The sequence below is a fragment of the Vipera ursinii genome, assembly GCF_947247035.1.
Source record: "Vipera ursinii genome assembly, chromosome: 2".
In the NCBI taxonomy this organism is placed as follows: domain Eukaryota; kingdom Metazoa; phylum Chordata; class Lepidosauria; order Squamata; family Viperidae; genus Vipera; species Vipera ursinii.
Window position 1 is genome coordinate 77,236,765 of NC_139513.1, and position 13,725 is coordinate 77,250,489.

General features: G+C 40.5%; 1 protein-coding gene across 1 annotated transcript in view; it reads left to right on the plus strand.

Moving 5' to 3' along the window:
- The first annotated feature begins 574 nt into the window (after positions 1–574).
- CLINT1 (clathrin interactor 1) overlaps positions 575–13,725 on the plus strand; it is a 76,458-nt gene continuing 63,307 nt past the window's right edge. Inside the window, exon 1 of the mRNA XM_083355354.1 lies at positions 575–808. Within this exon, the coding sequence (XP_083211480.1) occupies positions 768–808 (41 nt within the window). The 5' untranslated portion in view covers positions 575–767. The remainder of the gene's footprint in view (positions 809–13,725) is intronic.

Here is a 13,725-nt window from a genome sequence, read left to right on the forward strand (position 1 = left end):
CATGCCAGAAAATAACTAGTTAAGTGGAACAGGCTAACTGGAAATAATTTGCTGTCATTAAAAGTACACATAATGTTTAATTTATAAGTATAGCTTTGTGTCCAGTTAGGACTTATTTAAGTTCTTTCAGAATAAAGATTACAGTTTCGGATCTCTGAATAAGCTTCAATAACATAGAAACAAAAATACGAAATTAAAATTTATATCTCTTCCTTGTTCCTTTTTGGCAAACACAGTTACATGGATATTCAATCGTTGAAACCTTTAATTTACAGTTTACTTAAAGTTGCATCATTACAACTTCCTTTAACCACAAATAACTTCCACTCAACCCAACTCTTCTGCGCCTAAGAAAGCAATTAATTAAAACTTCAATTCCCAGCGAACAGTGCGGGATAGAGTCTTTTCTAAATCCTTCCAGTAAGGAGAAGAGGCCGGAAGATTCCCAGGATGCCATGCGATGGAATGCTCTGCCTTCCCTATTTTCTAACAGGCAACGTCGTTTCTCATAGTTCGGTACTTCGTTGCAGCCAGACTTCATATCCCAGCAGGCTTTGCGACCATGAGCTGCCGGTTTCCGGAGGCAGAACCGAGTTTGTCTCTCTGTGCCGTTGGCGAAGTTGGGGAGGTGGCAAGGCTAGACGGGCCTGGCCTGGCGGTGCCGTGGCTGAAGAGCGGCTAGTTGAGCTCCGAGGGGGAAAAAGAAGTCTGGGGAATTAAGAGGAGACTAGACCCGGAGAGGATCTCTCGGCGGCGCCACCGCCACGATGCTCAGTATGTGGAAAGTCCGGGAGCTGGTGGACAAGGCGTGAGTATTATAGGGTGCCGGGGAAAGATCTGGGGTCCCATCCCTTCTTATAAAATCACACAGATTTATGTCTGTAATTCGTTTAGTTTCCCTTCCACCGCAGCCTCTTACTCTCTGGCCACGAGTTCAGGTGCCGCATCCCTTCACCACCAGACGATCCCCCTTGTAATGCCTCCTACTAGGTCCTAGCCAAGATGCCATCCAGGTTGGCTCTTCTCTTTTGGGTTGCCTCTTCCGCCGCATTTCCCGTTTAGAAGCCGTCACTGAAAAACTTCTTTCTTTTCAGCGGCTATAAACGGATGTTTTTACCTGTTGGCGCTCTGGAGACTTGACCTTAGTGTGGTGTGGGGCTTTAGCCATCTCCACCGTCCTAGTCCCATTTGATTGTCCCATCGTTGACCGATTGCAGCAATGCCCCACTTGCTGAGGGTGGTTGGCTTGGATTTCCCAGGGTTTATCAATCTGTACCAGTCTACACTGTTTTTGGTAGCTGCCTCTGGCTGATCTTGAGTATTTCCTCCCAGGGAGGAATCATATTTAGCATAATTGTTCCTTATCTTATCTTGCCAGTTCCCATCCCCCGCCCAGTACATTTGCACTTCTTCATGGGAGTGTGTGTTGCGTGTGCTGGCAAGGCCTAACTTGGCATGGAAGGGTGCCAGTTCATATAGCTATTGAAAGTGTCCAAGGGTTTACAGAAATTCACCTCTGGCTTCCATATGTAACGCTGTCTCCTTATTACCTTGCTAATCTGCTAAGTCTGCTCAAAAATGGAGGAGGAGAGGGAAAAAAAATAGGGATAGCGGAAGTAAAATAACTTGCTATCTTTGACAAAGGTGTGGTGGTTGCCATGTGTACAGTAATGGCTTGTTGCATTTCTGTAATTTAACCTTTGCGTTTCGAACATAGCTGTCACAGGAATGCTGGTATCTGCCAGTAATATACAGACGGGATAAATTCAGTAATTTTCTACTTTTGCTTGACAGAAGGAAGCAAAACTTTCATTGATATCCATGTCTATGGCTATCAGAGTAGAATGAAATTGTTTCTTGAAACATGATATAATTAAAGTAGTATTCAGATCAGAAATTTGACATTATTATTTGACTGCTGGTTAAAAAGATGTTAAATTGTTCCTGCCATCACACCTTTTATAAGTAAGTAGGTTGCCCAAGTTTGATTTACTTTTGTAAAGTAAGAAGCAAAAGAATCTTTTAGGAACTTTTTGAATAAATGTTGTTTTTGTCTGAACAAGCTAGATTTATTTTTGATGTCTTGGTCTTTGGTACAAATGGGCCTACTTTTAAGGGGTTGTGCATAAAATATACAAAGTACTTGTTTAATTGTTCTTGAAAAATAATATATAAGGAATAGTGGATGCATCTTCTAATCTTTGCTTACAATTGAGTTAGGAAGAAAATTGATTCAATCAGAAATGTGTGTTTCATAAAATAATTCACTGATGAATTGGATTTAATACTAATTCTTTATGTTCCGTATAAGTAATAGAGGTAGTCTTCAATTGACAACCACAATAGAGCCCAAAATTTATGTTGCTAAGTGAGACAGTTGTTAGGTGAATTTTGCCCCATTTTACACTTTTCTTGCTACAGTTAACTGAACCATTGCAGTTATTAATATATAACATGGTTGTAAAATGGCTTCCCCGCTGACTTTGCTTGTCAGAAGGTCGCAAAAGCTAATCATATGATCCTGGGACACTGCAACTGTCATGAGTGATTTGCCAAGCATCAGAATTTTGATTACATGACCAGGAGATGCTGTAACAGTCATAAGTGTGAAAAATGGTCATAAGTCACTTTTTCAGTGCCGTTGTAACTTTGGTCACTAAACAAATTGTTGTAAGTCGAGGACTATATTGTAGAAGTTTATTCTAATCAGAAGTAAGGTTTATGGCTTAACTCAGCCTGAGCCTTGGTGGAGCAGTGGGCTAATGCCTCCTTAAGTAACACCAGCTGCCTGCAATTAGTGCAGGTTCGCATCCCACCAGGTTGAGGTTATTGCTGCCAAAGGACAGTCAACCAGTTATTAAGTCCAAAGGTTCACATACTTTTTCCACTCTGCACTGTGAATGTTTCCATCTTATCTTCGATTAAAACATGACAACAGCTAATGTTTGTGCAGTATTATTTTAAGCAGACTGTGTTTTTCTATTGTTGTGACTTACATGACGTTTAGAGCGCATTTTATGGCCAATTCATGCAAAAAAACCACATAATCCCAAAGGGTTCACATACTTTTTCTTGCAACTGTATTTATTTATTTATTTATTTATTAGTTTTTATAAACCGCCCTTCTCCCGAGGGACTCGGGGCGGTGTACAGAGGAAGGGAAGGTATACAGACCGAACAATAAAATAATAAGAAACACTAATGCACACAAACTGGGACCCCAATTAACGCTATCATGCCAGGCCAGCCTGCTGGAACAAAAAAGTTTTTAAGTCGCGACGGAAGGTACGGAGGTCAGGGGCCATCCGGATTTCGGTAGGTAAGGTGTTCCAGAGGGCTGGCGCACCCACTGAGAATGCCCTCCCCCTGGGGGCCACCAGCCGACATTCCTTGAGCGGTGGCACCCTGAGGAGGCCCTCTCTGTGGGAGCGCACAGGACGGTGGGGTGCTGACATCGGCAGAAGGTGCTCCCGTAGGTAGTCCGGACCCATGCCATGTAGGGCTTTGAATGTCATTGTTAGCACCTTGAACTTCACACGGAAGGCAACCGGAAGCCAGTGCAGCGCACGGAGGAGAGGTGTGATATGGGAGTATCGGGAGGCTCCCAAGAGTGTCCGTGCCGCCGCACTTTGCACCAGTTGAAGCTTCCGAGTGGATCTCAAGGGCAGCCCCATGTAGAGAGCGTTACAATAGTCTAGGCGAGATGTCACAAGGGCATGGGTGACTGTACGTAAGGAATCCAGGTCTAGATAAGGCCGTAGTTGGCGAACTAGTCGAACCCGGGAGAAGGCCCCCTTGGTCACAGCTCCAATGTGGTCTTCCAGGGAGAGCTGCGAGTCTTGGAGGACACCCAGGTTGCGGGCCCTATCAGCCGGGGGAAGTAACTTGTCCCCAATGTTAAGCAGTGGGACGTTCTGACTCTCCTGGCTTGCCGGTACGTACAGCCATTCAGTCTTGTCCGGGTTCAGTTGAAGCCTGTTTCTCCCCATCCATTCCCGGACCGCTTTCAGGCAGCGGGACATCACGTCTAGGGCATCACTGATATTGTTAGGAGTTGAGATAAAAAGCTGGGTGTCATCAGCATACTGATGGTACCCTACTCCAAAACTGCGAATGATCTCACCCAGCGGTTTCATGTAGATGTTGAACAGGAGAGGCGAGAGGACCGACCCCTGAGGGACTCCGCAAGCGAGAGGCCTCGGGGTCGACCTCTGTCCCCCTGTCAGCACCGACTGCGAGCGACCCTGGAGAAAGGAGGAGAACCAACGTAGAACCGTGCCTCCCACTCCCAGTCCCCTGAGGCGTCGCAGCAAGATACCATGGTCGATGGTATCGAAAGCCGCCGAGAGGTCTAATAAGACTAGGACAGAGGAATGGCCCCTGTCCCGGGCTCTCCAGAGATCATTCATCAGAGCGACCAATGCCGTCTCCGTGCTGTAGCCCGGCCTGAAACCCGATTGGTACGGGTCTAGATAAACCGCTTCATCCAGGATCTGAGGAAGTTGGTGCGCCACCACGCTCTCAACAACCTTCGCAAGGAAGCGAAGATTGGAGACTGGACGAAAGTTATTCAAAGAGGATGGGTCCAAGGTGGGCTTCTTGAGGAGAGGTCTCACCACCGCCTCCTTCAAGGCGGTGGGGAAGTGACCCTCACTCAGAGAAGCAGAGATGACCGCTAGGAACCAGCCTCGTGTCGCCTCTCGAGCTGTATAGGCCAGCCAGGAAGGGCACGGGTCCAGTAAGCATGTGGAGGAGCTCAACCTTCTCATAATCCTGTCCACTTCCTTAGGAGTATGCACAAAGAAACACTGAATCAATTTAGATAAAACCTTTCCTACCTCAAAACAGTTAAATAACACTACACTGTCAGGAATATGGGGAAAAACAGGGGCCTTAAATCTTTACAAGGAACTGTGCTTTTGACAGAAAACACGTCGTCTACAGACTCTGTAACAGAAATTGAGTTGTCTAGAATGGCTTCCTGGTGTCAAGTACTAATAATACAGTTAAAGCCTCAAATACTAATAATACAGTAAAGAGGACTGAACTATTTGTATTATGGCATTAAGTGATATAAATTGGTGCAAATTAAATTTGAGTAGTTTGCCTAGTTGCATCATTGTGCAAATAGTATAAATTGCCATTCTTGTTTACTTATTTAACAGACATTTGTGAATAGTTGATGCCCTTTCATTAGTCTGTTCAAATGAAATTGAATCACATTAATGAACATACTATTTGAAAACAAATTTAAGGTACTTTTCAATTTGAAATTAGTTTTGATGTTGGAATTCCTTGGTGTTCTTCAATAACAATAACTGAATACTTGGAAACCAAAGGATTACAATATGTTTGGAAATTTGTGCTGAATTTTTACGAGTTTTATTTTTGTAAAACCTGATATTTCTCTTGGTTGTGACTACTTTGGCCAGAACGTGGTAAACTGAATATAATAGGCTATTGTGATTTATGTTTCTGGATTATGTTTTGGGTTATTTTGTATGCTCTTCACTATCAGCCTTATTTATTCAGAATTTAATTAGCATTTGGTTCTGCATTTTTTAAAAAAAATCATTTTAATATACAAAAAGAACAAAAGATATAAGAACAAGAGAAAACAAGAAGTGCATAATGTATGCAAAAATAAGCAGCTCATTTTTAGACAGTACATTAAACCATGACCCAAAGTATAATATTGATCAGAATTTTCCATTATGTCCATAATTATTGAGTTCTTAAACAGAAAGCAAACATCAATCCAAAGCTGTAAATCTGTGATGATACTAACTTTCTACTGAAAAGGGTAATTGTGTTTGTTTTTGCTGTAGTTCACGCACAATAAATTCATAATTCATCACATACTGATAAATTTAATGTTAAGTTCCAAAATGTTGGCATATATTTAAAATCACATTCTCTTTTTTAAATTGTACTACTACTGTAGTACCAAACCTTACTAATGTATAGTTATTAAACTAAGGAGAAATTTCCTGACAGAACAATTAATCAGTGGAACAACTTGCCTCCAGAAGTTGTGAATGCTCCAACATTGCAAATTCTTAAGAAGAGACTGGACAGCCATTTCTCTGAAATAGTATATAGGGCCGTGATGGCTAACCCCACGCCGTCGCCCCAGTCCTAGGCCTTCAGCTGGGTTTTATAAAACCTTTTCACTTTAGGCCTCCGCCGCCATGTGCAAAAAAAAAAAGGTTCAATCAATCAATCAATTTCAACTTCTCACAGGAAAAAAAAATCTCACAAAGTTGGAATTGATTGAACTTTTTAGTCCCACCCAGTCTGCCGTTACCACCATAGCCACGCCCACCCAATCGGCCACACCCACCCAATCGGCCATGCCCAGCCAGCAATGATAATAAATAAGTGGGTTTTGGGTTGCAGTTTGGGCACTCTGTCTCTAAAAGGTTTACCATTACTGATATAGGGTTTCCCCCTGAGCAGAGAGTTGGTCCCTTCCAATTTTGTTATTTTCTGTTAAACCAAAAAAAGGTCAATAGAGGTCCAAATCCTTATGATATATTTTCAATGTAATGAAGTTGGCCACCAACTTGAAATGGGTAAAAATATGGGGAAGGAAGTACTTTGGTAGTCTCATCCTAACATTATAAGAATACAAGAATGAGCTTAACGTCCCTGATAATCACAATGAGGTGGTCACTGACCTCGAGCCAGACATCCTAGAATGTGAAGTGAAGTGGGCCTTAGAAAAGCTGAGCAACAACAAAGCTAGTGGAGGTGACAGTATTCCAGCTGAGCTATTCAAAATCTTAAAAGACGATGCAGTAAAAGTGCTACACTCAATTTGCCAGCAAATTTGGAAAACTCAACAGTGGCCACAGGATTGGAAAAGATCAGTTTACATTCCAATTCCAAAGAAAGGCAGTGCCAAAGAATGTTCAAACTATCGCACCATTGCACTCATTTCTCATGCTAGTAAAGTTATGCTTAAAATCCTACAAGCTAGACTCCAGCAGTATGTGGATCGAGAACTACCAGAAGTACAGGCAGGATTTCGAAGAGGCAGAGGAACTAGAGATCAAATTGCTAACATACGCTGGATCATGGAGAAAGCTAGAGAGTTCCAGAAAAACATCTACTTCTGCTTCATTGACTATGCTAAAGCCTTTGATTGTGTGGATCATAACAAACTCTGGCAAGTCCTTAAAGAGATGGGCATACCAGACCATCTTATTTGTCTCTTGAGAAATCTATATGCGGGCCAAGAAGCAACAGTGAGAACTGGACACGGAACCACTGATTGGTTCAAAATTGGGAAAGGAGTCCGGCAAGGCTGTATACTGTCGCCTTGCCTATTTAACTTATATGCAGAGCACATCATGAGAAAGGCAGGGCTAGATGAATCAAAAGTTGGAATTAAGATTGCCGGAAGAAACATCAACAACCTAAGATATGCAGATGATACCACTCTAATGGCAGAAAGTGAAGAAGAACTAAAGAGCCTCTTTTTGCGGGTGAAGGAGAGTGCAAAACTTGGGTTGAAACTAAATATTAAGAAAACCAAGATCATGGCATCTGGCCCTCTCAATTCCTGGCAAATAGATGGGGAAGAAATGGAGGTAGTGACAGATTTTATTTTCCTGGGCTCCAAGATCACTGCAGATGGGGACTGTAGCCAAGAAATTAAAAGACGCTTGCTCCTCGGGAGGAAAGCCATGACAAATCTAGACAGCACAATAAAAAGCAGAGACATCACCCTGTCAACAAAAGTGCGTATAGTCAAGGCTATGGTCTTCCCAGTTGCAATGTATGGCAGTGAAAGCTGGACCATAAGAAAGGCTGAGCGCCAAAGAATTGAAGCCTTTGAACTCTGGTGCTGGAGAAGACTCCTGCGAGTTCCTTGGACTGCAAGGCGATCAAACCGGTCAGTCCTAGAGGAGATCAACCCTGACTGCTCTTTAGAAGGCCAGATCCTGAAGCTAAAATTCAAATACTTTGGCCACCTAATGAGAAGGAAGGACTCACTGGAGAAGAGCCTCATGCTGGGAAAGATTGAGGGCAGTAGAAGAAGGGGACGACAGAGAATGAGGTGGCTGGATGGAGTCATTGAAGTAGTAGGCGTGAGCTTAGATGGACTCCAGAAGATGGTAGAGGACAGGAAGGCCTGGAGGAACATTGTCCATAGGGTCGCGATTGGTTGGACACGACTTCGCAACTAACAACAACAACATTATAAGAAACTTCTTTAACATTTTTCAGACCCTTAATGTTTTAGATTTCTTGCAAATTAACAATATACATTTTAGCAATAACTTTTAGGCCTTGGTAAATTACAGGTACTCCTCATTTAGCAACCATTTGTAGCTATGGCAGTGATGAAAAACTAAATTGCAACCAGTTCTTGCATTTACAACCTGTGTAAAGCAAAGGAAAGCTAAAGTAAAATCATAAGCACAGTCACAGTTTCACTTAACAATCAGGTTGCCGGTCCTGGACCTGTACTTCATTTTTTCAGTTAGCGTCACAAGTATATAATTCTGTAGTTGTATATAGAATTTCAACATCACAGGTGGGTTACATAAATTATAATTTAAAAAATACAATATCAAATGTCAATAAAACAGCAGTTACTACATGTGGGGATGAGACAGCATACAGGGCGGAGGTACAAAAACTCCATATGGAGTTGTAACAACAACTTGCACCTGAACATCGGCAAGACGAAAGAGATGGTGCTAGACTTCCAGAGGAAAAAGGAGGAACCTGTCCCACTTTACATCGGGGAGGACTGTGTGGAGAGAGTTTCCTCCTTTAAATTTCTGGGAGTCTACCTCTGCGAAGATCTTACCTGGAAAGTTAACACAACCCAGGTGGCTAGAAAGGCCCAACGGAGGCTTCACTTTCTCAGGATCTTGTGGAAGAACAGGGTAGAACAACAGCTTATGACCCTCTTTTACCAGTCTACTATAGAGAGCGTCCTCTCGTATGATATTGTGGTTTGGTATGCTGGTCTGACAGCCGCGGATAGGAAAGCATTACAGAGGATGGTGAGCACAGCACAAGACATTGTGGGCTGTCCCCTGACACCACTGGATAACATTGCCAGGGCTCGATGCCTTGGAAGGGTGAGGAAAATTCTCAGGGATGACTCTCCTACCATCAGGTAGGAGATATAGGAGTATAGCCAGCCGTACCAACAGGCTGAAGAACAGCTTTTATCCATGGGCTGTTAGGCTTTTGAACGGAAAATAATTTTATAAACTTTATAAAGGCCGGTGCATTGTGCAGTTAGCTCACATGGCGTAATAAGATGGAGGGTTTGTGTCACTGTGAGTTGGGGGTGGGGGCACGAAGGGAGGCTCAGCTAATTTCAGTGTATACATGGTTGTACTTTGACAATAAAAGTTCATTCATTCATGTAAAAATGGCATAAATATATAAGAAAGTAGGGTAGATTGACTGGTTCACAGAAAAGAGTACCCTGTAGTTTTGAACATTTCACAAGCAGTGGATGGCCCAATCTTGTTTAAAAAAAAGCTTCTGTACGTTATTCCAGAGTGATAGAACCAGGTTATTTTTTAAAGTGATGCTTCTGAACTAAGTCCTCTTGTTTGTTCCTGTCTTAATAAATGAGACTTTGACCTTATTTTCTCAAATTGAAACAATAAGCTCGGAATTACAGTTTTACCACACAGCTCTTTTTTTTTCTTTTGGGCAAGTTCTTGGTTATATTACTCTTGTAGGAAGAAACAAGTAAATGAAGTAATATGTAATATGGTACAGTGAGGGAAAAAATTATTTGATTCCTTGCTGATTTTGTACATTTGCCCACTGACAAAGAAATGATCAGTCTGTAATTTTAATGGTAGGTTGGTGAGAGATAGAATAAAAACAAAAAATCCAGAAAAACACATTTCAAAAAGGTTATAGATTGATCTGCATTTTAATGAGTGAAAGAAGTATTTGATTCCCTGTCAGTCAAGCAAGATTTCTGGCTCCCAGGTGTCTTTTATACAGGTAACAAGCTGAGATTAGGAGCACTCTCTTAAAGGGAGTGCTCCTAATCTCAGCTTGTTACCTGTATAAAAGACACCTGTCCACAGAAGCAATCAATCAGATCTCAAATTCTCCAAGACCAAAGAGCTGGAATGGGCTACAACAGGGGTCCCTAATCTCTGGTCCGTGGACCAGTACTGGGCTGCGGCATGCCAGTAACCGGTCCGCACAAACAAGTAAAGCCCCATCCATGGGATGCAGGCAGCACACAAAACCATGCACTCTCTGGTCTGTGGAAAAACCTCCATGGAACCGGTCCCTTGTGCCCAAAAGGTTGGGGAACTCTGAGCTACAAGACTATCACCAAATAGCTTGGTGAGAAGGTGACAACAGCAATTATTCGCAAATGGAAGAAACATAAAATAACTGCCAATTTCCCTCAGTCTGGGGTTCCATGCACATTAAATAGTTTCCAAATAGTCTTCATGGGTACCGGCATATAGAGCAAATTGCAGACGCCCACACATAAGGTGCATAAAGCATGAGTAAACAGAAAGGATTCCCAATCTGAGAAAGGGCATAGTTGGCACATCAGATAAATTTGAGGAAAAGCCCTGACCCTAGCTGTTATATGCTGTTTGGGCAGGGCTGTGATCCAGCAGAAACTCAAATTGTATCCTTGTTCTGTCCAGTGGAGAGCTTCCCCATTTAGAGCTTCAGGTAGATGGGGCTTCAGACTTGACCTCTCCCACCTCCATCAGAACTGTCTGGAACCAGCTATAGAAAAAAGAGGAAAATCACTGCAACACCCTACCTGCCACTCTTGATCTCTGTGTTTGGGCAAAAAAAAAATACTGTAATTTTGAAAGCTGATGAGAGATTAAAGAAAACCAGGACAATTGAACCACAACAATCCTAGTTCCACCAGAGCTAAGCCAAGTACAATTAGTAGTCTCCATGTCCTGGCCTGAAATCTGATTGAAAATGCTCCAGATAATCTATTTCCTTCAGGTAGAGTGATGGGAACCCATCGGTGGTTATTGAGGCATCCCAGGAGGATGACTGAGGTTTTTATTTTCTGTTTTTATGGTTTTGTGATTTTATTTCTAGGAGCTGCACAAAGTTGTGCTCTAGGACAAACATACAAATATTTTAAATAAATGAATGAGCAACTATTGTATTAGTCATTGGGTGATAGAATGTATTTTGGATAAATTCATCTTGCGTTCTGGCCTCATGCCCAGGGGAAGCCCCATAAAGAATTGGGGTAGCCAAACCTTCAGTGGACTGATAGTCCAAGGGACAGGTGTTAGATGTAAAACAGTTTGGAGCTCTAACAAGATAACATTAGCAGAATTATTCTGCTACTATATATAGGTAAGATATTTTTTTAATTATATCTTTTTTCTTTTAATGGAGTAGCTCACTTAGTGCAGAGTTTAGAAATAATTTTTTATAGAAGTAGTACCAACGATTACAATAGTTCCAGTAGAATTTGTCCAATGCAACAATTTTACAGTGAGGTATTATCTGCCTTAGGGTATAAATGCTTCCTGCAGTTTTCTCATTTCTCATCTTTTAAATTAATTTTAAACTTTAGCAGTTGAAGCAACATAACTTTTGATTTTATGAGCTTGAAAACAGTTCTTCAACAGATCAAATTTCAATGAAGCAATTAACCTGACTGAAAGACTGAGCAATATTTACCTCAAGCTAGTCCTTAGATAATTTGGAAGCTTCAATGTTTTAAGTCTGTTTCATCAAAAATTATTTTAGAGTGCCAGGTTAATCAGCTTTGTGAAATACTGTCCAAATATTTCACAAGTTGATTAACTTGAGAGTTTTTTAAAAAAATATATTTATCACTATGGTTATTCCTTTCCTGTCTTGGCCTCCCCTTCCCTTATATACCGTTCTAAAAGCCTTGCTATTGTTTATTCTAATTTTGTTGCAGAGTTATGACTAGTATTTTATATATTGTGAATATTTAGAATTTCTTCCTTTTCATTCTTGTTGAACAAGAGATTTTTTGGGGAAAGCCCTAGTTATTAGCATTTTTATCTTCTAAATTTTCCTTGATTCATTTCATAGCATTTCACAGTGTTATTGGCAAGCTCCTTTTCAGTTATGTTTTACCTATCTGAATTGGCCTATTCAGTCTCTCTGTAGCAACATTGAACTGGTTTATTCAGAATCTGTAGCAACATTAATAGCAAATTGTAGTGACTGTTCAAAATTTACTTTGTGAATTACCTATTGGTTTTCAATATTTAAGTAATAACTAGGCAGAAAAAAATAACTACTATAAAAATGTAAATGTTTAAAAAAATTAAAAGCAGAAATGTTAGTTTGAAACATTTACTCATGTATAATTTTTCCCTTGATTCATTCACCAACATTTACTCAATGGAATTCAGTAATACCTATATTTATTATTGTTTAGTTGTTAGATTTATATGCCATCTTTTGCAGAGAAGGTCAAAATCTCTCCTTTTTTAATCCCCACAATAAAAATTCTTGTCAAGTAGGTTGGGTTGAAAGAGATTGGAGATAAATAAAATCACAACACCACACTGACTCACCTAATAATATGAAGCTAAACTCTGACCTATGTAATTTAAGTAATTAAATGTTCACGCTTAGTGAACTATAAAGTTCAGCAAAAATTGTTTTGGAACTAAGGTGCTTACTGCCTATGAGCTACATTTAGTGCAATATGAGAGGATTGCTGTTCATACAATAGGTCTTCCTCTCACTTTTTGCCTACTTGCTCCTCTCCTCAAATTTGACATTTTGTGAGTCCTTGGAAATCTAATACAGAGAGGGAATGACATTCATGAAAGAAGAAAAAGCCATTAAGTTCTGTGGATGAATGGGACATATTTGGATTCAATTACATGTCACCATGGGATTGCGCTATAAACAAAGCCATAACTTTCCCTCAGTTTTTTTTCTACGAAAAGTTAGTTGACTGTTGTGAGTTATAGTTAGGCAGGTAGTTGAGTGGGTTAGTAAAGTAGAGATAGAATGTTCCATCTATTTTGTATATCCAGCAGAGAAACCAAGCAGCTTAATTCAAAATGGAATCTTGGCTTCTGCATGAGATGCAATATTGAGGAACAATATTTCTGAATGGAGAGATGTCAGTTATGTCAACAAGCAATAGTTGCCCAACCTCAAGGCCAAGAAATGCAAAGCAAAAAGATTCTTTGAACTATGGTAGAGTTGGAAGAAAATAGTCATATAATTAAACCATAATCATTATAAAAAGATAATTGCACCTTCTAGCTGTGACTTGTCATATATCTGAAAGCCTTAAGTAGGAGTTTAGTCTATTGATGTCAAGATTTTTGTCAGTAAGCTGGACACTTTGTACCTGATTTAAATCTATAGCTGACTGTGCAAGAATGAAGCTTTCTTTCTATTGCTTGCATATCCTCTTTAGATTAGTATCAGTGTTTGTTTCTGTTTGTGAGAGAGAGAGAGAGAAGAAAGCCAATTAGTAATTTAATAATTTTTGTGGATTTTTCCCCAAGGTAAAATAAAAATGCAATTAAGTTTTAAACAGAATTAAAAAAAAATAATCTTTTGAAGGGTCTAAGGCAGAGTAAATTTGAAAAAGATAAATTGGTAATAAGGCCTAAGAGTGACTTACATCAACCTAGTGATTAGTGAGTTTGTTGACGTCCGTCTTTTTTTGTTGTTTCTTTGCAATTGTTTTACTTATTTTAATTTTCAAACTTACTTATATTT